Consider the following 23,959-nt stretch of genomic DNA (forward strand, 5'->3'; position numbering starts at 1 on the left):
CTTGGTAGAAATGACATCCTCCTTTCACAGCCGCATTTACTTTCTTCTCACTTTTATTAGTGTGTATTACTTAAATCAGAAATGTAGAATCATGAAACTGAGGTTATGGAAACTGGCATTTAAAAAGGAATCCTACATTACTATAAACTGCTTTCCCTAATAGTTTTGTCTCTCATTTTGGTTTCACCCAGTGTCCCGCATTTGGGCCTTGGTAGGTGAAGGGGCCATGCTGCCAATATTCTCCATAGGAAATAATACAACCACTTGGGAAACCTAATGGCCACTCAAAACGTAACTCCAAATGCTACAAGTTTTTCACATTGTTTCCCAGTGCAAAAACAATGATTTAGTGAACTAGGACTACTATTTTACTTAGCCTTCCTTGAATTGCCAACCTTTTCCACTTCTAAAATGTTGATAATAAATACATTGCATCACAACATTTATTACACCTCACTCAAAATAGCTAAAGGGGGGGAAAAAGTTGTTCTGTGTGTGTCACCCTGGCACCCCTTATTCATCACGGTCATGTAATTAGGATATGTTTTGCACAAAGTATGCCTTGTGAGGTATCATTCTAAAAGTTGATCTGCCAGACATTAATTGAACTGTTGAATTGTAGGTCCTTTCGTCGTATGTGAAGTTAGGAAGTTAGGCTATGTATGTGTTACTGAAACATGTGAGGTTGAAAACACCCACAAGCAGCCTTTCAGGTACAACAGCAAAAAGGCCAAACAATGTTAATGGCTTATTGAGGAAATGCACACAAGCACAAGGACTACTCCAGGAACTGTATACAATAGAAACCTCTCAGAGATAGCACTACACAATGGGAACTGTTTGACCCAGGTCACAGCAAAAGAGCTTTCCAGTAAGTGGGAAGAATATATAAAAGGGGGAAATGTCATCATGATGGCACCTCACACTCCCTACAGCACACCTGGAAACACCTGAGGATCAAAGACTGAACTGGGGGAAGTGATGGTCGCAGGCTAAAGGGATTTCTAGCCTGTGTATGAAAACCTGGCAAACCCAAGCTGCAAAGCCAAGGCAGCTTGTGCCTTAAGAATCTGCTAGCCTGTTTATCGCTCAGGGTTAGAATTTGCTAATTCATCTAGTGTGTTAAGCTCAGTTTGCATTTTTGTTTATTTACTCAGTCATCTGCTTTGATCTGTTTGCTATCACTTATAATCACTTAAAATTTCTCTTTTGTAATAATAAACTTATTTTATGTTTTAATCCAAACAGTGTGTGTTTGACTAAGGTGTCTGGGGAAAATCTTTGCTTGGTTACCACAAGTGTGCATGGTCCTCTTCACATTGAGGGAGAGGCGGACCAGGTATTAAACCCATGTACTGGCCAGATTTGACCGGGCAGGACGATACTGCTCTGGGGTCCTAGGCTTGTGGGTAGAGAGCCTGCATGTAACTGCAGCTGGGTGTGTCCCTACCTGTGTGAATGCTGGTGAAAGTGCAAGCTTGGAGGGCTTTGCAGCTTGTCACAGCAGCACAGTGTGAGAGGGATCCCAGGCTGGTGGGTCAGAGGGCTCAGTGGTACCCCAGTTCCAGGTGGCACCCCAGGGGGAACCTGTCACACTGCGGTCAGTGTAATTTTGTGATTCTCAGTATGGGAGATTCTGTTCTTTTCCCCAATAAATTAACATCCCCTCCAGTGAGAAATTTCAACTGTTTTGAGGCATATTAAACACAGAGGATATGAGCCTGGCTGTCTTGAGGGGTGGAACTCGCAGGAGTTTAATAATGCAAAGTGCAATGGCTTGCTATATCATCACCATCCTTTTAGTGGTGTATCAACTCTCCCCCAGCTATACAAAGTGAAGCAAACACAAGGCGTTTGCAACCAGATCTTTCATGAGGTAAAAGGATGTACACAGCAGGAGCTCACCAGGACATTTTCTCATGCTTGCATTCTGACCTCTTCTATAATTTATCTCTTTCTATTCACTGATCTCCTGCCTTTGATGCCCACATGGGAAGAAAAGCAACAAACTTCTCCCCAACTGAGAGATAGAAACCACAATTTTCCAGTTATACATCAACACAACTGTGGCTTGGTTATTTCTCCTTTCGGTTCCCAGAGACAACAGAGCTCCTTCTCCTGTGTCGCTGTTTGAAAGCCATTTTAACTATTGTTCCTAGCCAGTACTTTTCTAAATGTAGTATTAACCTCCCAAACAACCACTTCTTTCATCCAACATGTTCACTTTTTCCACCTCAGTAAAATTACCAACCGGCACAGAAGAGGGAAGGAAAGAAGAGGAGCTCCCGCTACCTTTCTCTGCATAACTGTGGTGCAATGAGCTGGTCTATAATTACTGTTGCTTACTGTATGTATTTTGATCGTGTCTGGAGGTCCCAATTAGGGACTCCAATCATAATCACCTGGTGAAAATATTCTTTGAGGGGAGCTGAGTGAACTGTCAGGCTCTGCTCTCCAGTGCATATGGGTCACTCTATCCTGGCCCAATGTGGAGGAGAAGCCCCGGTGAGTGTATGACCCAAGGACCTCTTGATGCCAACTGGCAGAGGGTTCAGGGGTACATAAGGGTTTCAGAGATTCCCTGGGTCTGGTATCTACATACTAGTCTGCCAAAGAATGCCATGTAAGTTCTCTAATGAAATCCTGTGTCACACTCATCATAGTGAGATGCATGTATGGACAATATGTGAGGAGCTATGGATAGATACTACAAATTATGCTCTCTAGGTCTGTATGTTAAGGCAGGTCACCAAAGGGTGACCCATATACTCCTGTCAGGAGTGGGGGAAGAGATGTTTATCTCTCCCTGGCTGGTCATGTGAAACTGAGTATTATATGGGTCCCAAGGGATCCCCATTTACAGTCTGAGCAAAATGCTAATCAGTAGATTGTGGGGGCTTTAAGAACTAACAAGAACAGCAGGGCCTATTTAGGAGAAAAGAGAACTAACTTTTGGAACTATACCTGGGATGCAGATGAATCCCCAGTATTCCTTCAGTCTGTGACGACAAGCCACCAGCAGGCTTGATCTTATGAATCCCCAACAGTCCTTCAGTCTGTGAGGACAAGCCACCAGCAGGCTTGATCTTATGAAAGAGGGATCTCAAACAACCTGATTGAAAATACTGGGAAAAGGAGTTGGGGGTAAACTATCCTGTAGAAGTTAAGATAGGCTCTAAAAAGCATGTTATTATTTTGTTTTATATATGACCATTTGTTTCCAATATTCTTACTTTCCATCACTTGAATCTCTGTTCTTTGATGATAAACTTATTCTTGTTTTCACTATAAAAATATCTAAGTGCTGTGTGTTAAGTGGAGTGATGATTTGGAGTTAAAACTAATAAGCTGGGGTACTGTTCCTTCAGGAGTGGTGAAATCTGTCAGTCCTGTCAGCGCTCAGTGGAACAGAGGCTTGGCATTCCACCGGAACACTCGGAGGGTTCAGGGGTTGGTGTGTGCTTATTGTTTGTCTGCAGAGAGACAGCAGAGACTGTGGGGCTGAGAAGGGAGTACTTGTAGGGCCTGTGGCCGGGGTTGTCAGGGAACTGATCCATGGCAGGTACAGACAGGTCTCTTTCACACCAATGTCTCTTTCACACCACCCTGGGTACCCTTGGGACGTGTCAGAGGCGGGTGTGCACCCTCAGCTCGCCCTGGCAGTGGCATGGCTCTGCGCTCCAGCCCATTGGCTCTTGCTGTGGTGGGCTCCTCCGAATGTGGGAGGGCTACCCATCTGCCCACCTCAAGGACACAAGGAGGGGGAGTGTAGAGGAGGGGGAAAACAGTCACCAGCCCCATGTAACACCCCAAAGTGAAGATGGGATGCTGATGCCAGGGCTAAAGGGGTGAGGGACTCTGCAGGGAGTTCCTGGGGGAGCCATAAGTGCCTGGAGCAAATGAAGGATAGAAGAGGGGGTTGGTGCAGCCAGGAGGTGGTGACATTTGAGGTGATCTGTACGGTAGACGGACTTGGGTGCTGGTGGCAGCAGAAGTGCCCTGGGGGGTAAGGGGTCATGGACTGACAGGGCGCAGGAGTGAAAGGGGAGGTTGGGGGGAGCGAAGTATTATTTCGGGGATTGGGAGGTTTTAAGAGGGGAATGAGCAATGGTGGGGAGGGTATGTGGGGCTTTAGGGAATGGAGGGAGGGCTTAGGCAGGGTCATATTTCATGGGGGTGTTGCTTGAGGCGGGTTTGTGATGTGGTGAGTTTATTGGGGAGATGAGGGTTGGTGTAGTGGGAAGGCGGATGAGTGGGGCTGTGGCAGAATAATGTGGTTTGTGGAGTTTGGGTTTATGTGCGGGGCAGGAGAGGGTTGTGGTGTTTATTTGGGGATGGGGCAGCAGGGAGCTGGATGGGTTTAAGCAGTGGTTGAGGGCTAGGTCAGGTATTGGTGGATTATTTGGAGGGGCAAGGGGCTGGGAGCACAAGGAGCTCTGTGGCAGTGCCAGTGACCACAGCTGGCTGTAGCTGGGTCTGGTTTCCCTCCTCCACAGCCCCTTCCCCTCCTCTTGACAAAGCCCTAGCTGGGATGATTTAGTTGGGGATTGGTCCTGCTTTGAGCAGGGGGGTGGACTAGGTGACCTCCTGAGGTCCCTTCCAACCCTGATATTCTATTGTTCTCTCCTCCTCCTTCTGTCTCACCACTCCTCTCTCCCTCGCGGACACCAGCCCCAGCTCTGCTGGAAGGGAAGGGACAGACTCGTCACCACCATGCCAGGAATGAGGTCTGGCTCGCAGTGCACTGGACACACTCAGGACGGACTCTGCCTGCAGCTCCATGCCAGGGCCTTGTAGATCCACTCACCGCCTGCCACTGGGCTCCAGGGACTCCCCTTGCTTGTCCTGCTGCTGGGCCACTGGGTAGTGGCAACATAGCTCACATTTGGGGGCTGAGTCCCTCTAGCCCTAGCTACCTGCTGCCTATAACTCCAATGGGCTAACTGCTCAGCACATGTAAATGGGTGCAAAAATGCATGTCTTCCAGCAACTAGACTCTGCTTCAGAGAAGTAACCCTATTTAGGACAGCACTCAAGCATGTGTTAAAGTACAATTCTAAAACGGGATAGACTTATGCTTGTACTTTCCCAGATCAGGACCTTAAACAGGTTAAAAGTAAAAACAGAGCTGTTCTTTCTAGCCAAAGACAGAAATACATATTCCTAATGCAGAGTATACATTCAGATTTAGGAACAAACATTTACCCTGTATTTAAGTTAAAACTGGGCCTAGGAGCACCGACTTCCAACCAACTTAAAATGATCCATTTGATCTTGAGAGTTGTTTGACCTCCAGCCCTCCTAAAACAGCTGCCAGATGGCTCCAGAAAAATATGATAAACATGATAAATATGACAAACAGCTCAGTTTTTTGCCATTTCCAAGTGTTTTATTCTGTTGCTAAAAATGTAAACAAACTAAGAAAAATGCTTTCATGAGTGTATATCAGAAATGGGGTTTGTTGACTACAGATTTTTAAAGATTTTTTTTTTAAAGGAAGAGCAAGATCAGCTTCTTACCCTGGTTTTAGGAACAAAGAGTCTACTGACACGTCAGATAATGGGCTGTAATACTATACTGGGAACTGTCTGAAAATTACTGAATGGGTATTTGGAGATCTGCAATCATTTTAGATGAAAACATCCATCTGGCAATTGTCCTAGGTGTCAGTTTTCATTTTAGATGCATGGCAGCAATTTGCATTATAAGTGCAACTACCTTGCTCACTTGCAAACCTCAGTGAGAGTAGATGGGGTGCGGGGGGGTCACTCTTCCATGGTTTCAGTCCTCTCTGAGAGGTCTCAGAAGGTAGTCGTGGGCAGCCGTTCTTTTAAGCCTAGGATTTTCTCATGTGGTGTTTCATAGAGCTCTTATCTTGTGCCCCCTGTTGTTGAATGTGTATATTCAGTCATTGGAAGAATTAGTGATGAGGCTTGGGCTGGCAGTGTTTTCAGTATGCTGGTGACAGCCAGCTCTTTTTCTGAATTTCATCTGACTCAAATGCTGCCAAATGCCTTACCTGGGGTTTGATAGGGACATAAGCCTGAATAAGGACGAGCTGATTGAAGGTGATCTTAAATCATCTTACACAGACTCATATTGCTGGGTTTAATATGCTTCCAGACAGTATTAAGATAGAAGTGATGCTGGTGAGATGGGGTAAGCAACTGAAGGTATGGCAAAGATCTTATCTGGCCCTTTAACAGAGCGTGTGAGCCCACCATTTGTTACTCAAGTTAAAGATCTGGGGCATTACTGGATCCCTAGCTGCTGTTAGATGATCATGTAGCAGCAGTGACTGGGAGAGCTTCTTTGCCTATACACACCTGGCCAGGAGACTGAGATCATTTCTTTTGTTGTGAACCTTGCTACCAGGATCCAGGCCATTGTCTTCTTGAGATTAGACTACTGCACTGTGCTGGACAAGGGGCTGCACTCTAAATCAACTCAGAAAATGATACTAGGGCGGGAAGTGGCAGCATCTTTGGCAAATGGGCTTTCCTGCTGCATGGGGGCACCCAAACCCCTAGGCTTGAGCTAGTCCGAGTCTCTGATGGAGCCACAACATCCACCCTGCTATTTTTAGCATGCTAGCTCGAGCCCTACTAATGTGAGTCCGTCTACCCAGGATTGGGTGCTCACTCCCAGCTGCAATGTAGACATACCCTTGAAGCCTAATGTCCTGCCACTGACCCAGCACAGGTCACAATATGAAATGTTGAAATTCAAAAAACAAACTGGAAACGTTGAGAAATTATTCACAAAATGTATTTCCCCATTTTTCTCCCCAGCTACAGAACTAGTCAGAATGTTTTGAACTTTGATGAAATTTCAAAATTTGAAGGAAAAAAGATTCCAATAATTTCTCCTCTTTAGGCCAATGCCAGTTTTGATCTATAAAGATCTAAAGCGTTTGGGATCAGTTTTGGTGAGAAACCACATCTCTCAGGGTATGGCTTCCAGTGGTACAGCAGAGAGTGGAACAGCAGCACTCAAACTGGAATCCCCCCCCACCCCCCTGCGCCAACCAGCTTTAAAAAAAGGAAGCTGCTGGCAGGGCCTTCTCTGTCAGGAACCCTACACTCTGGAGTCAACCCCCATCCTTGTTCACAATAGCACAAACTGCTGGCCTTCAGCACATGCTACAAATCCGATCACTTTTCCAGGCTTTTGGAAAAGGAAGGTGAATGCGCTGTGGGCTGGAGTCTGTGGTTGGTATGACTTATGTTTTTCCATTTGTGGTTTTGGGGAGGCTGCAGTTATTTTTGTGTGCATTTCTGTGTGCATTTGATTGTATTTTTAACATATGGCAGAGGCACCAGAGCCTGGTATATAAAAACAGAACAGAAAACTCTCCCTCTTTTGTACAAATCAACATAAATAAACCAACAAACATAGTCATGCTCAGTAGTGCTCATCACATCGTGAATTATGACCAGCAGAAGGTCTATTGATTTGGCTTGGGTTCTTTCCTCTTAAAAAAATAATAGTTCCTCCAAGAAGATGTTATAGGCAATAAAAAGAGTGATTCTTTAGAATATTATTCAAACTCTGAATGATGAAATGCAAAACAGAATGCAAGTTTTCTTTTTGATGTCATCTACCACTATCATGTGCAGTTTAATTCTTCTATTCATGTAAAGGAGGCTCACTGAAAATAAAGACCTGTTTCACAAAGTAGCAAGACTGACAAAGGCCTATTGTCTCTGCAATAGGAAAGTGGAGCAGGCTAGCGACCAGAGTCCCTTCATGGTCCTACAAATCCTACAGAAGGAAAACAGTTCACTAATGATCTCTGAATCCTGAGAGAGCCACCAGATGGTTGGGAGGAAATTAGCCACTGGCAGCCTCCCCAGAAGATCTCTGGTGTAGCTTGTTAAGCCACTAACGTGTTGTTATTTTACATTCTCTAGATGCTCACATGAGAGACTATAACAGTGTAAGTGCCAAGCTCAAAGAAAGTGGAAAAAGCAAGCTCCCGATGTTAGCCTCAGTCTGAAGGCCAAATTTGCCCCTGACATTGTTTTAATAAACAAATCTAGAAAGCATTCCCACATTTAGCAAAATTTGCCTTTTGTTTGAAAACTCTTGACTTCAGTTACCACCACTGACCTCAAGCTTATCTTTGGTCTCAGAGAGAAGAGTCAGCAACGGAGTGAATCCAAACAAAAGTTTGACATGTACTGAGGTACTGAGTGGTAAACCAAGCCATAAACAAGGCAGTAGCTGAGTTGGTAGCAAAATACAGAGCACAGAAAAAGTTAGCTGAGAAGCAAACAGGAGAGTGCAGCATGTGAGCTGTTACTGTAGCAGAGTCCCTTGACACTAAGAGGTTCCAAGAAGTGAAGAGACATTCCAAAGTATGAAATACCATTTGTCATAACACTTTCGATTGGAGGCTCACAAAGCACTTTGCAGTCATTGATGAACTAAAAAGAATGGCAAATTAAGGATCAAAATCAGTCTGATGTGGGACATGCACAACAAATGAAAGAACATAAGGGATACCCATCTTGAAATGTAAACTGCCCTCTCTGATTTGGAGAAAGGATGGAGAGGCTTGAGAGGCAGATGAAGCCAAAGAGAAGAAAGTCATAAAGTAAGAAAACTGGAAAGAGACAAAAGGGATCTTCAGGAAAGATAAGGCAATTTGAGAGAATGCAGAGAATAGCAGAGGCTATGAGAAATGAAGGAAGATGGAGGACTATGGCTTCAGTGAAAACTAAAAGCTGTAAGAATAAAAGATAATGCACAAAAGAACTGTTTTAACAGTTTTGCCTGCAGTTGGTATTCTGTCCTCAGACTAAGAACCCAACAGAGATCAGCAGCCCAATCAGTGATCAAGAGGCAAGCCCTGAATGGAAGCCACTAGAAAGAAGAGGCATGTTCTCCTGGGTGGTGTATCCGTTGGGGAAAAGTGGCCCAAGAAAGTGTGGCCAATAAAGAAAACATAATTGTTGCCTCCTAGGGACTAGGACAATAGGTATCAAAACCAGGAGTCCTCTACCAGACACACAAGAGATAAGAAGGGAAAAGAGATATCTAAGGCCATCCATTTAAGTTAGAAGCATACCTAATGATAACAAACTTCAATTTTATAATGAAGAATGTGGTGCCTGAGAAATTCAGGGAAGGACAAACAGTGGGCATCAGCAATATGTCCCAGAACTGGAGAGGCATGAAACATGCCTTGACCTACTAGATGCAGTGACTCATGGGGTAGTGGATGTTAACTACTGAAGTACACAATGAGAAAAGGAGGGGAATACATTAATTATAATATCCCAGGATTAGTATTTAGGTAGAGATAGAAAAACAAAATTTCTGTCCTGTGGAAATTCTGATATTTCAACATTTGTTTTCATCCCAAAGCAGATGAAAACCTGCAATATAAAACATTTTGTGGAATGAAAAGTTATCAAAAATTTTGATCCAGAAATATCTAAAATTTTCATTCTGGGATAAGTTAAACTCTGCATCTGCCTGAGCTGCTGTGGTGTCTCATGGTAGTTGTAGGTTCAGACCCCAGTGCCCCCATTCTCCCTGTGGGCCAAGCTCCCTGGCTAGATTACATCTCCCATGATGCACTGCGGTCTTTTCATGTCCCATGATTAAGGCTGCATGTCTGTCACGGAGATCATGGATAAGACTTTCCATGATCTCTGTGACTTCTGCAGCAGCCAGCAGCAGCAGTTTGGGTGTGTGGGAGGGGGCTCAGGGCTAGGGGTTGGGGTGTGGGGCAACACTTACCTTGGGGTGGAGGGGCTCCCTGGCTCCCACTGGCATGTCCCTGCAGCTCCTAGGTGGAGGCACCAGGGGGCTCTGCGCCTGCAGGCCCTGCCCCTACAGCTCCCATTGGCTGCTGTTCCCAGGGTCTGAACCTACAACTACTACTTTTAATACCTGTGACTAAAACATAGCCTTACCCATGATACACCAAAGAAACTCAGCAACAGATATGTTTTCATTGTAACTTAGATACCTAATTAACACAGGCACTTTTGAAAATGTTACCCTGCACATTGGACCGTCCTTCGTTGCTCCATATATTAAGAATGCATTTTTTTTACTATTATTTAGAAAATGCTATTACCGCTGTTACCTGCAGCTCCCTTGTTTCCTCCTCAGCGGCTGAAGCGTGATATGAGAGGACCTATGGGATAAGGAATGAAGAAACCGAAGTACAAATAAAATCATGCACTGTAAAAGCATCTAAATCTTTTTTTTTTTAAAAAGAGAAATAAATTGAGATTATGCCTGCAATGCACTGACTTTAATGGAGCTCTGCATGGGCATAGGAATGCTCGTCATAGCAGCTTCTTGATATAGCCAGGCCAAGAAAATCTATACGTGACCAAAGAGCTCTGATTTTAAAAAAATATCACCAAAACCCCTTCTCTTGGGAAAGCTTTCATACCCCATTTCAAAGACAAATATATCACAGCACAGCTATGACTATGGGATGACATTGTTCCCAAAATAAGTCTCTTTCTTTCATGGGTTTATAACTCAGACGTTAAAGAAAATTCTGTCCTGGATAAAATTCGGAAGAAGAGGTTTCAGCCCAGGAGAAAATATTTTTGTTTTAAATTAACAAAAAAACCCACCCCATATATAATTTTTTAATTGTGAGAATAAAAGAGAGGAGAATGCTACTGCGTTGGGTTCCTTTAAACATATGTGCAACTAAGAGTCCAGCTCTGGCTTTTTTTAAAAAAAGACATTTTTTTACAGCCTCTACAGAATTTTATTTTTTAAATGATAAACCAACAGAGTCACTAATGTGAGATGTAAATAAACCACCCAATCTTATTTTTAAAAAGCACTGAAATTACTTGACAGTACAGTTATCATCTGCCCAGCTTGAAGCGACTAACTACATGTTTACATGAGAGTTGTAATGTTTCCTTTAGAAGCTATTGGGTATATAATCCACATCTTAGAAATTTTGCAAGCACTCTTATTTACATATTGGACAGATCCAAAGTCTACAAAATTTAAGTTTCAGGATTACAGTTATCTTCCAAGTAATTCAGCATATCATGTCAGAACCTCCTTTAACACCACGGTCATTAAACCTAACAGTAAACAATCCAAAGGCTAGGACCAGATGACATTTATGCTTAATATATTTTGACAGAGCTCAAGGAAGTTGCAGAAAGCCTAATCCTGCTGTTATTGCATATTCTGATTTGTCTAAAGGACTGAGCCAAAATCATCACAGAAAACCTCAGACAAGAGGACACCCCTAATCCCCCAAACCATTTCCTCTTTCTGTGCAATTGGACAAACCACCTATGTTGATCACTGTAGTCAGTGTGCAGCACGGTGTTTAGGGAAGGCAGCATTCATGTCTACCACTGGATCCCATCAGTACAGTTCAAATACAACAAATAAAATACTATGCATGCAAATACAGAAACAAGCAGCAAATAAGTATAGCTCCTGTTAACACAGTGGGCCAGATTCTGCTCACTTTATTCATCTGAGTAGTTTCAGGTTGTGAGTAGGGAAAGCAGAATTTGGACCAAAACTAGGTTATATACTGAACCAAATAAGGATTGCCTAGATTTTGAGCTCACCTCTAATGTCACCATCTGCTTGGCCATGGCTCTCTCCACAGTTTCATACATCTGTGTATTCTGGATCCCCAAGCCACAAAAGATGACAAAGGCTTCCAGAAACTGTTCATCATTTCTGTTGAAAGCCTTGATTTTGCCCAAGTTTTCTTCCATCTTATTTACAAGCTGACAAACCCCTACATCAGGTCACAGGAATGAAAAGAAGTAATACAGCAATTGCTAAAATACCACACTTATGAGAAACAAAACATAACAAGATATTAGCTCTCTGAATTCTTATAGTCTATAAAACAAATAATCAATGTATTTTTAAAGCAAATATATGCAGGACACAAATTAGAATGCTATAAAAGGACTTTACTAGAATTATTTTAATACGCCAAAGAATAAAAACTACACTACTATATGTTGGTCTGTGGATTTACAAGTATTCATTAAGATCTACAATGCAGATATGTAGCTCTGTATAGCCTGCATTATCTTGCAAAATTCTACAGGGCAGTTTTCTTCTTGACTTATTGTTAAAAGTACTTTAGATTGACTTAATCCCTAAAGACAATTTGTCCTTCAGAGGCTAATTAGATTTTTGTAATCATGCCAAAAGAACAGTTTTGAACGTCAGGATAGTGGCACATAAAGTTTGCACTTCCTTATTTGAAACAGTACCGGAAAGTTAAAAAAAAAACAAAAACAGAAAATACTTCAAGTTCAGGCTCAAAATTCAAGTGTGCTTGCTATGATCTATGGCAGTGGTGGGCACCCTGCGGCCCGTCAGGGTAATCCACTGGTGGGCTGCAAGACAGTGTTTACATTGACTGTCCACAGGCACACAGCTCCCAGTGGCCACGGTTCACCATTCCCAGCCAATGAGAGCTGCAGGAAGCAGCGCGGGGTGCAGAGATGTGGTGGCTGCCACTTCCTGTAGCTCCCATTGGCTGGGAACAGCGAACCGCGGCCACTGGGAGCTGCGGGCAGCCATGCCTGCAGACAGTCAATGTAAACACTGTCTCGCGGCCCACCAGCGGATTACCCTGATGAGCTGCAGGTGGAGATGTGGTCTCTCCAATAAAGGGCCTGATCAAAGCCCATTTAAGTCACTGGAAAGCCTCCTGTTGACTTCAGTTGGGTTTGGATCAAGCCCTAACTGCAGATGGCTTATTATTAAAAATAAACAGCTATAGATGTTATCACCAAGTTCAACTGACTTTGTTCGGTAACATACACACAGAACTTTCTGTGTATATGCCTCTAACATTTTTGACTATGAGGGCAAACACTTGCCTGATCAAATGTAAATAATTATGCCACTGGAAAGTTACAGATGAACAATTAAAAATTATAATGAGTTAGGAAATGCAAAAATTATGATCGAAGATATAGTTTTGTCATATTGCATATTCTGTGCTTTTTATGCCATACATTTAATAGTATAAACAATAATATATTAAACTATATATTTCACCAATACAACAGGAATACAAAACACTATTTTGGGGTGACACCCAACTAAAACTGCTATTGCAACTGTAACTTTTGCATTTTCTTGCTTCTGGAATTACACCACTATAAATGGGAGAAGAATTTGGATCCCTGACTTTTTGTTTCTTATAATGTGCAGCCTTAGGGTCAGAGCCTCAACAATGCCAGAGCTGCTCTCAGCTTCTGAAAAGGGGAATTGGGGTGGGGCGGGAATTATAATGGAAACTATTTTGCAACTATATCAAGAGCGGGTGTAATCAGCACCTTTTTAAGGCCTTGTCTACACTATGGAATGTTTACAGAAAATTCCCACCATTGCTAGCAATCTACACTTAAGGTCTAAAATTACTCATTGTAGATTAAGGAAAAACAACAAGAAATATCCAAGTCTTGATGTGTCTTCTCTGTAACAGTCTATAGCAACTCTGAGAACAAAATGATTGCTGCACCTATGTATGGAATGAGTTCTTTGAAACGTAAAGGTTCTGTACACAGAATAGTTTCCAATCTACTCATAGCACAGTAAGTGTCCCTTTTTTGCCAAATTATGCCCTATTATGGGAAATTCTCCCAGACCAGATCCTGCTTTCACTGAAATCAATAGAAATGTTGTAACTGAATTATAAACTCTTCGGGGCAAAATTGTCTTCTTGTGATGTAGGAGTATGGTGCCTAGCACAGTGGCTCACTGATCCTTCATTGGGATCTTTCAGCACTACAGCTATATAGATAATACACAACAACGAATAAGAATTAATTGGGAAATGGATTGGTTTCCCTCTGTGGAAGAGGAACTGATCTATCACTAGACTCTTTTGAGGGTGTGGGACAATCTCATGGATCTCACTTTCAACTCTCTGTTTAGTGCTGTTTATGACATTATAATCATTTCCATAGCAACTGTGATGTAATGAATAGGGGATTATGACTTCCAGCAGTGACTAAATCAGAAGATCAGATGAACTCTGAAAAACATAGACTTTGTTTTCATGTAAATGCCTCTATTAATAAAAACAGGGGGAGATAATTACAGTAAATATACTGCATGACATATAAGCCAAAGCATTCTCTAAATAGAATGTTTTTCAAAAGTTTTCCCACGAGGCATCAGTGGGTCCATGCATATCAGAATTAAAGGAGCCCAAATTCTTTTTGGGGGCATACTTACAAAAACCACAGAAGGTTTCTATAATGCTCTCAACATATATTTAAAGGGTATACAGGCCCAAAAGGAGACCAAACAGAAAGGTTTTCTTGCTTTGTTGAAGATGGAGAAAGCTGCTCTCCCAAAAAAATTTACTGTTCTTGTCAGAGACATTTAGCTTAAAAATAAAAATATACCTACATAATGCAGCCTGCCTGAGACTTTTAATCATGAATTTGAACAGCAAACAATAGAAAAACCTGTATGAGGAGTTAAAAGTCTGTCCTAGAGCAACAAGCACAGTGAAAAATTCCTAATTGTGCCCAAATCATTTCAATCTTCAACTCAGCTTTCTGTGGATTGTAGAGTATTCAAAACAAGAGATCATACAGTGCACTACAGTTGCATAAAAGCAGCTGGTATAAATGTAAATCCTGAGAACTAGACAAGTTAAAGATAATTCCTCTCTGAGGACCTTCTGTTTCCATCAGCTACATGGAGCTGGCGACTAAGAACAATCTGTCTCCATGAAATGAGGCCCAAAAATACATATGGAGATAGGAGCACTGACTATGAAGTATTCCCCCATTTCCCATATATAGTCATTGGAAACCCCTTTCTACAAAACAACATACACTTAGGATTCTGCAAAATTCGATGGTGTGGGTGGTTGAGAGATAGGGAAGCTGGATGGCAACTGCTGTCAGAAACGAACACAAGATAGTTCCCTCAGGAACTGTCCCCATTATATAGTCTTTGGTAACTTCTTGATTCTGGAAAAGGCACATATACATGGTTTCTAATCCTGCAAATCTACAGACCAGGGATAACATTTTCAAAGGCTCCAAAGTGACTTTAGGGTACATTCACACTTTGAGCTGGAGGTAGAATTTCCAGCTGGGGTAGCGTATGTGCACTCACTTTGGTCAAATTAGCATGCCAAAAACAGAAGTGTAGCTGTGGTGATGTGGGTGGTGGGACAAGCTAGCTGTCTACAGTATGTTCCCTATATACTTACTCGAGTGGCTAGCCCATCCTGCTACAACTACACTGTTATTTTTAGATCCCTAGTTCAATCAGAGTGAACATGTGTATGTCTACCTGAGCTGGAAATTACACCTCCAGCTCGAAGTGCAGATGCACTGTATGAACTGAAGTTCCACTTTCAAAAAAATGGCTTACATCTAGGAACTGAAATCCTGTTTGAGAGTCAACAGGCTTTAAGGTCCTTAGTCTCTTCTGAAATGGGACTTAGATACTTTTGAAAATGTTACCCTACAGGACCAATGACAGCATTGCCACTGTGCTGTCACAGAAGCCGTAGAAGCCTAGAAAGAGCAAGGAGGGGCAGACATTATGTGTCAGTGCTCTGAGAGCCGTATAAGTAATATGCAGGCTACAGGGAAAAAACTGTGAAAACATGAGCTGCCCTCGTTAATCTTAGTGTAAAAACTCATCAGGAAATAAGAAAGTGGCAGGAGACAAACGCTCATGTTTTAAATATTTTCATTTTAACTCCCAAATCAACTTTTCCTGGTGCTTGCTCCTTTACTAACACAAAGAAACATTCTGACCACCATCATGAAATGCAACAAAAATTATAAATAAAAACCCCGCATATTTTTGTTCCTATTTCAACTTTTTTAAAAAGAAAACTAACTGCTCACTTGAAGAATGGATGGTTGACCTACAGCAATAATGGAGATGCTTACACTAAATGGGAGAAACAGCAGAAAGAAGTGAGACAAAATCTGGAGCTATGAGGATCCCATGAAAGGATTATACAATTGTACTCACCAAGCAAAACACGGTAGCAACCATCTCACTTTACAATGATTGAAACCACTGATTTCTTAAAGAAATATCTCATAACTGTATGAAATATAAAACCTGGTGTAACTTTACACAAGAGCATACATTTGTTATATTCACCCACTTGCAGACATTTTTCTGTACTTTGAGGCTGATTCACTACTTACTTACAGTAAGTTACATCAGTAAGTAAAATCCAGTGATTTCAATGGAGTTTACTCTAGATTTACACAAGTGTAATAGGGGAATAGAAGTAGATTTTCTATTTACAGCTTTGTTCAAACAACAAACAAGACCTTGTAATAAAACTTGTTACAGACTATACTAAAAGATTACATCAGCAGTACATGAAAAATGTGACAAAGTGTCATTTATTACCTTGGGCCTGTTCCACTAGCTAAAGGATATAGATGCTGAATTAGTCTGACATATGGGTAACATCTAGCTGCTTGGCAGGATCTTCATGAAGTTGTACTGAGTGTGCAGCGTGACTTTTGGCACAACCTAGTCACTCGATCATTCATTAGATGCACTTTGTAGCTTTTTCTCGTTTGATTCACTTTTCTTTTTAGAAAATTTTCACACTGTAAACATATTTAAAGGCCTATGGTACGGAGACTTTAATGACTACGAATACCTAGGGTGAGTCCTCACCCAAGCTCTGAGCCCTGTACTCTGGCTAAAGGGTCTGGAGTGGTGTAAAGGGACTCCAAACACCCAGATCTGGCATGGGGAGGATTCTCCTAATGCAGGAACTGAGGAAAACAGCTGTAAGACAGTTCTCAGAGAACTCCTTTGTAAGCCTTGTAGTAGAGAGTGTGATGGGGGCGGGGCTGGGGACAGGAGGGACACATCAGGGGCAGGGTCACCACATGTAGGGCTTCAGCCCATAGGGAGGCTGTCATAACTTATATAGGCCCCCAAGGCAGTCTACATTATATCAAGACCCACACTGTGGATTAAAACCACCATAGCTTCCCACATCCCTTGGGCTGCAAGTTCGGTGCTGCCCCTCTTACAGGTGCCACCCAGAATCCCATCCGTTATTTTTCCATGATCATGTATGCTTTATTCAAGAATCTACACAAAGCCTTCCAAGTTACCTAAATCCCAATATGCATGGCCAGCTGTACTTTAACAGGTATGTTAGTCGAGATGAACCCCAGGCTACCCACTAGAGTCTACCTTGACCTGTTATAATAAATCTTTCTATGTCCACATTAAAGTTTTAAAATGTTAGTTGTTTTTAAAATACATTTTTACTCCTAGTCTAGACTAGGGCTATGTGAAATACCTATGGAGGAGCTCCTGAGGCCCTTCCCTAGTTTTGGCTCAGCCTTTACCCAAGTGAATTCCAATCAATCAGTCCAAACTCCCATTGAGACAATGGAAATTCTTGTGTGTAAGGACTTAGTAGAAATTCATGTGTGAGCCTTAGGGTTTCACTCTTGTGGTTGACTTCTGCTTCCTGCTCTGGGTGTGGGGCTTCCTCAGAACCATTTCCGGATCTGTAATCAGGCCACTCAGACCCCTGATGAGTGTTAGAGCGCACTCCAACTTGCACCACTGTTGCTGGATGGTTAATAGGTGCAGCTCCACTATGCTTGCTCCTTGTCCCCAAAATGCTCCCATGCCAGAAGAGTTGTTTGACAGGTGAAGATTTCAGCACTAGCACACTTACATCTCCTGGGCATTGCCCTCCAACAGGGGGATTTTCTGCTGAATAGTTGTGATCAGTTCTGGCCTCTTTGCACCAGCTGAGTGGCACAAACGAGCTAGATGATTAGAGAGATCATCCCATAGACTGTCCTTCCTATTCCTCAATACAATATTGATTAGAGTAGTATTTTTACATTATAATTTGTTACATTAATTGAGCATATGTAAATGTTAAAAAGTCACTATCAACATGAAATCTAAACAATAAAATATAAAAGAAGAGGTGGAAGTAGTTTCAGGTGCTTTTTCTCCCCCTTAGTCTATATGCCCGGTGTCTCAAGCTTTTATATTTTCTTATTTTTTAAAGAAAAGCTTTTTTCTTACCTAATGCGATGCAAAAGACCCATACAAAGAACAAGGAACTCTGACTGTCTACAGGGGATACCATGAAAATAATTACCAGCAGAGTGCAGGTGCACAAAGGAAATAAACAGAAAAAGTAGAAAAAAAGGTGTTATTGGTATTTTTTCATCTGTAGTAAGTAAAAAAATGACAGAAAGGAGTATGATGGTGCCCTGAATTAAAAGCATGACAACTATTTCATTGTGCTTAAGGATTTTCTCCTGTGATTTTAGATTTCATGTTGCTGAGATTTTACTCTGGAGTACAGAAATACTTCTGTAAAGCAATTATACGCAAGTATCCAAAATTATACAGAAGTATCCAGCAGTATAATATCAATACATTTTATCTCACATAAAGACAACAGTTAGATGCATGTTATGATATTTTGTTTAACGACTGGGCATGCAGTGTGCTAGCAGAAATGTAAACAAATCAAAATGGTAATACCTATCACTTTATTCTTCTTCCCATTTTTTATTGGTGTACAAAGCAAACTTTTTATGTGCTGGTTTACATTTTCTGCATTTTCATTCTGTTAAGCAAATAAAGAATAGTTAAAAACTTACAGAGAGATCTGTTCATGAGCCCTGATTGGCAGGCCATGCAAGGAAGGCAGATTATAAAACTGTAATTCTTACACTATAAACTCTTTGGGGGCAGGGACCATGTCTTCATTTGTGTTTGTGCATCATCTAGCATAATGGGTACTAGGGAATAATAAATAAATAAATGAGTAATAACAAAGTTTCAAGATGAATTTTCAGTCACTTGGGTCCACTTTTTCATTTTATGATAGTTCCTTTCATTAGAATGAAAATGACTGTATTGTACACTCGGGACAGATTTTCAACTTAGGGTAGCTGAGGAGAAATTAGTGGGGCTCTAAGATACCTTCTCCATTTCCCCAGTTGTGAGGATTCTTAAGTAATGAAAGAAAACAGACCTAATTCTGCTCTGTTACACCTAGTACTGGAATCTCATGGGGATAACTAAGAACAAAGCATGGCCCAATGTCTGATTCCATAAAAGGGAAGGAAAAAATATTAGCATGCTAATATTTCAGCTCAGAAGTTTCTTTGATTCTTGGCTGCCTGGGTTAGTTTTTCTTTAGCCTTACAGGCATGATCATTGCACAAATAAAGGAACATTTTGCCTACAGTATAGGAGAGCATATGCTTTGTAGAAAACTTTCAAAGGGATGATATAATGTGTAATGCTTTATATGACTCCAGGCACTTCTATGCAATTAAGAGCCTTGATACATGTGAAATTAACTGGAAAAAAGGAGGAACACCAGCCCCCTGAAGCCAGCCAGCTCTTCACAGACCAGAGTTTGGAATACAGTGGCCTATACTGTGTTGCTCTTGTCTGCAATGTGTTAATTTATGCTGGTAACAACTATTGTCTCCACTGTCCTCTCAGGTGCACAGACACATAGCTTCAAAGATTTGCTGCTGCACTTTATACACTTGCTCAGTAGTTAGTTACATAGATATGAGGATGTCTGTCTGAATACTCAATGCTAAGCTCAATCATTATAAATGCAACAATTTGCAACAGTTGCAGGGTGCTGATGAAAAGTGAGCTAATAATGCTTTGGGGGTTATCGAGAGTCCTAAAGCCCAAACTGGGATGGAGAGAAAAGAAACTGGTAGGGAGCCTTGATTTCATGATTCATCTCTCATCCCCATACACCAATTCTCCATCTTTGAACATCAGCAATCAACCAAAGATTTGCTTGCTTTCCTCAAAATGACACACAGACATCAGTTATTTTCTATGCCCATGTGGACCGAAGTGCGACCTTGCATGCTGCCCTTCTAAAGTGTTAGCCATGCACAAGGTTTCTACTTGGTTAGATGACAAGTTTTTCCATTAACTTGAGTCAGTGGTGAAAATTATCCTATCCACTCCATGTAGATCTGTTTTCTACTCTTATTCTTCCCTCTTCATGCATGTCCTTTCCTTCTGTCCACGGTCACTCCATTTTTCCTTCCCACTTTGTCCTCTTTTGTCCCTCCCTAATATTTCCTTCTGTTCTTGCCACTCTTCTGTTTCCTCTTCTCCTGTCTCTTCCACTGATTCCCCTATTATTTAGTGTTTAAACCATTAATCTTTTTTCCAAGCTGCAACCATTATTTGTCCCAAATGTTCCTTTGCTCCTAACTCTCCAGCAATTACAGTTGAGAGAAACTGAAGGAGGGCTTTCATGAAAGCTAGTTAAGTGCTTGGAGGAAGAGGGGAACCAATGGCCCCAAGGTAATGTTCATATGTGGCCTAATCCAAGGCCCATGGAGTCTCTCCATTGACTTGAGTGAACTTTGAAGCACCCCACAATGCACACAGCTTATAGAAAATAGACCAATGATCAATTGTTTGGAGAAATGGAGGGAGGGAGAATAGATAGGAAAGGAGTATAAGATGTGGACTCAATGTCATTGTGCTGAAAAAATAGATTATCCAGAATTCCTCTCCAGCAGTACCATTGTTTCTTCTTTGTCCATGTATGCACATGTATCTAGAAGTAAATGCATGTCAACATTTTTCTTAGGCATAATAAATCATTTAGAGTCCAGGGAACAATGCATTTCTGCATGAGCAGAAAATTCAAATTCTGCTGCCAAATCAAAGGGCTTGTCCTAAACAAACACCTGTTTGAAACTGGTCCTAAAATGTTTCTTTTAAATTTTCTGCCAAATAGTAACCTATTTCTTTGTCTACCTAATCCAGGACATCCATTTTGTACCTCCCACCCCCACGATGAGCTATTAAATGGGGCTAGTCGTGGGCTCTATCCTGCAAAGTGCAGAGCACTCAGCTCCCAGTGTGACTAAACCATGCACAGCTGAAAGTGGAAGCACTGCATAACTCTCCAGCAGCCCCTATTATCCAGTTATTGGAACAATCTTGTTGGACATTGTACCTTCTGCCTTGCCTGCTGCTTAACACCAGAAGGGAGAGAGTATAGTGGAAGCCCATCTATTGACAGTAATACACTCCCTCCCCACACCAACTCTCTCCCTCATCCACTGTCTAAGAGGCTTCCTACAAATGTATTAGCTTATAATAAACCAACCTGCTTTTGCAAAAGTGTAACAAGACGACCAGGTGACTTTCCAGGCACTGTTCTGGGAGTAAGAGGCACAGGTTTGCTTTTTGCTGATAGGGACACCAAGGCACTAGAGCTGTTGCTTGGGCATTCACTACACTGGTCTGTTTGTTACCAATTGTCCCTTCCTTCCTAAATCTCAAGTTTCTATCCAAGTGGTCACCCTGGGACACCCTGCCACAAGCTGGCTCTTCCTGGTGCTGCTCTGTGGACTGGGAAGCATGAGGTGTTGAAGAGAAGTGCAGTTGCACCTCCCTCAGAACAGCAAACAGTTCACATCTGTATCATGGCTAACCTCTCCCACACCAAAAGTGAGAGAAAGAACTTCTGAGTCTACTCCCAAATCTTACAGCAAACTGTGGTGGCCAGTCCTCAGGATTGATGTGGAAAGCCTCCATCCTGTCTTCATTCAAACCTCCCTTAGAACATACTTTCTCTTGGCCTAAGAAATGTATTCTCTAGTAAATAAGTAAAGTTAGATTTATTTTTATACTGATTTTCTTTGTGATGAATCCATCTTCTGGCCCCCCTGTCCCGCTGTGTGTCAGAACCGTATTGTCTGTAAACTTCTTGGGCCAGGCACCGTATCTTCCCCTAAGTTTAAACAGTTCTGAGCATCAGCAGTTAATAAAAACAGCAATGATAGTAGTAATAAGTGTAGCACACACAAGACTTGGTCATATATGAAAGGTACACAAAAAATCATCTGTGTCTTTTATTACTGGATTCTGAACCCAATTTCACTTTACTTACTGTCCATGGAAATCTTCTGTCTTTGCAGACATCTGGTATATTAAGAGGCTCCATGGTATTCTTGACATACTGAGCATACATATAATTTATTTTGTTTGCATCATAGTCCCTGATGGAACAGCAAGGACAGACAGATATTATTCATGGTATTCTTTATAGGACACTGGGACATGCAATAATTCTAAGCAAATGTAAAATATATCATGTGTAAATCAAAGAGAAAGGTGTGATCAATTCCCAAGCCCAGATCCACCATCATCTCCAACCCAACACATAATCGTAGGCTGTGCTACAGTTAGGTGACTCAGACAGCCCAATTTTGCATATCCACGTCTCATTTAAATTGAGCTAACAGAGATGATGATGTCCAGCCATTCCATACTGTGCACATCACTACAAAAGACCAAACAAATAACAATATTCTGAGAGTAACATTATAAGTCTTATCTCTGATGCATGTGTTTATTTTGTTTACTCAATTACAACTGAAATGCGGGAGATGTGTAGGTGTATTTAGCACTCCAGGCACGCAAGTGACTTCTATTAAAATTCATACAACTTCTCTCTACATATTTGTGGTTCTGATAAGGACTTGTCTACATGAGAAAGCTGCACAAGTATAATTCAAGTTTAAAAATTAACTGTTTTAGTGCAAACCCCTGTGCAGACATTTTGGTTTAAGTTTGGCTTATTTCAGTTTAGTTTAAACTTGTCGCTAACTGATTAAAGCTCAACTGAAATAAGCCTGATTTCAACTGAAATATAAGCATCCATACAGGGATCTGCACCAATTTAACTAAATTGGTTTAAAAACTTATTTAAGATAAACCAGTGCAACTTTCTGATGTAGATAAGCTGTAAAACGTAGTTATGTCTTGTGTAAGCATCCAGAGGAAATTATACTCTTAAATGTTAGGATAGTTAGAGATGTATTAAAAATACTAAATTTAGGAATAAATCAATGTAGTCTACAAGAATGAAGGATAAAAATGAATGACAGATGAATATATGCCATTTAGTTGTAGCCATATCAGTCCCAAGATATTAGAGACAAGATGCGTGACATTGGTCCAATAAAAGATGTTACCTCAACCAGCTGAATGTATGTTCACAGAAATAGAGCACTTCAAAAATAATATGTATCTAGAAATCTGATACATTTGAAAATCAATAATAGATGAAATTCACATATTTCTCAACTGAGAGCAGATGGCAACATTTATGAATTTTCTGCTTTCAAGTTCATGTAAAATGTGTTCTTAGAATGAATGAACAATTAATTGCATGGGGATTGCATTATTGACATAGAACATCTGTTTCTCCCAAATCAGGGCCTAAAATAACTTTACAAAATCAATCATCTCTTTTTTAATTGCTTAATGCTTATGTATTTAAATAAGACACTTTGATTCTTGTCCTAGCCCTTCCCCGACTGCCCATCTTCTATCGATATACCTGTTCCCATCAGGCTTCTCCATTTTCTCTTTGACTTGGGAGTAGGATTCTATTATTTTTCAGATGTAAATGCACATGTCCAAAGTATCCATGCACAACACTGGAGACAGGAAAGCATTCTTTTCTATGTAACAAATTCTGTTATTTAGGGACAAACCCTGCACTTCGGAAGACTGGCCTGATTTTGGGCTCAACTCAGCTCACGGATTATGTGATGAGTATCAGAGAGTACCTTTTATAATAATTTATTCTACCTAATGCATGTCACTGTGCCTTTTATGACCCCTGAAACTGTGACTTTAGAGCATCAGCCTTCAGTGGTCTGGATGGATCATAAGACAGCCCATCATAAAGGGCGGCACATAGCTGTGCTGCCCCAGGAATATTTCAGGGAAGGAATTATGACTCAGTGGACCAAAATTCCCTCCCTGCTTCCCTTGCTCTCAGCCTGAGAGAAGACTTCACTGCTGGCCTCTACAAGCAATAAACTACTCTCAGAAGCATGCGCCAGCAAGCAGGAGAGAAGTATGAATGGAAGAAGCCAAGGCCTGCCCATTTGCC

At 41.5% G+C, this 23,959-nt stretch overlaps 1 protein-coding gene and 1 long non-coding RNA gene across 8 annotated transcripts in view; one reads left to right on the forward strand and one right to left on the reverse strand.

Moving 5' to 3' along the window:
- The window catches only part of LOC114018736, a 109,048-nt gene that overhangs the window by 81,024 nt on the left and 4,065 nt on the right, over window positions 1–23,959 (forward strand). The window contains exon 5 of one of the 2 annotated variants that reach the window (XR_006290408.1): window positions 10,129–10,436. The exons of the other annotated variant lie outside the window; for it this stretch is intronic. This is a non-coding gene — a long non-coding RNA (uncharacterized LOC114018736). Of the gene's footprint in view, window positions 1–10,128; window positions 10,437–23,959 lie in introns of those variants that run through there. 2 annotated transcript variants of the gene reach the window in all.
- PDE5A (phosphodiesterase 5A) overlaps window positions 1–23,959 on the reverse strand; it is a 91,560-nt gene that overhangs the window by 26,469 nt on the left and 41,132 nt on the right. For 4 of the 6 annotated variants that reach the window (XM_037897128.2, XM_027819198.3, XM_027819199.3 and 1 more), the window contains 4 exons: window positions 21,944–22,052; window positions 18,529–18,613; window positions 11,583–11,758; window positions 10,094–10,153 (listed from right to left, as the gene is read on the reverse strand). In XM_037897128.2, the coding sequence (XP_037753056.1) occupies window positions 10,094–10,153; window positions 11,583–11,758; window positions 18,529–18,613; window positions 21,944–22,052 (430 nt within the window). The remainder of the gene's footprint in view (window positions 1–10,093; window positions 10,154–11,582; window positions 11,759–18,528; window positions 18,614–21,943; window positions 22,053–23,959) is intronic. The other 2 variants (XM_037897129.2, XM_043545455.1) reach the window with 1 other exon arrangement.

This window comes from Chelonia mydas, chromosome 4, assembly GCF_015237465.2.
Source record: "Chelonia mydas isolate rCheMyd1 chromosome 4, rCheMyd1.pri.v2, whole genome shotgun sequence".
Classification (NCBI taxonomy): Eukaryota; Metazoa; Chordata; order Testudines; family Cheloniidae; genus Chelonia; species Chelonia mydas.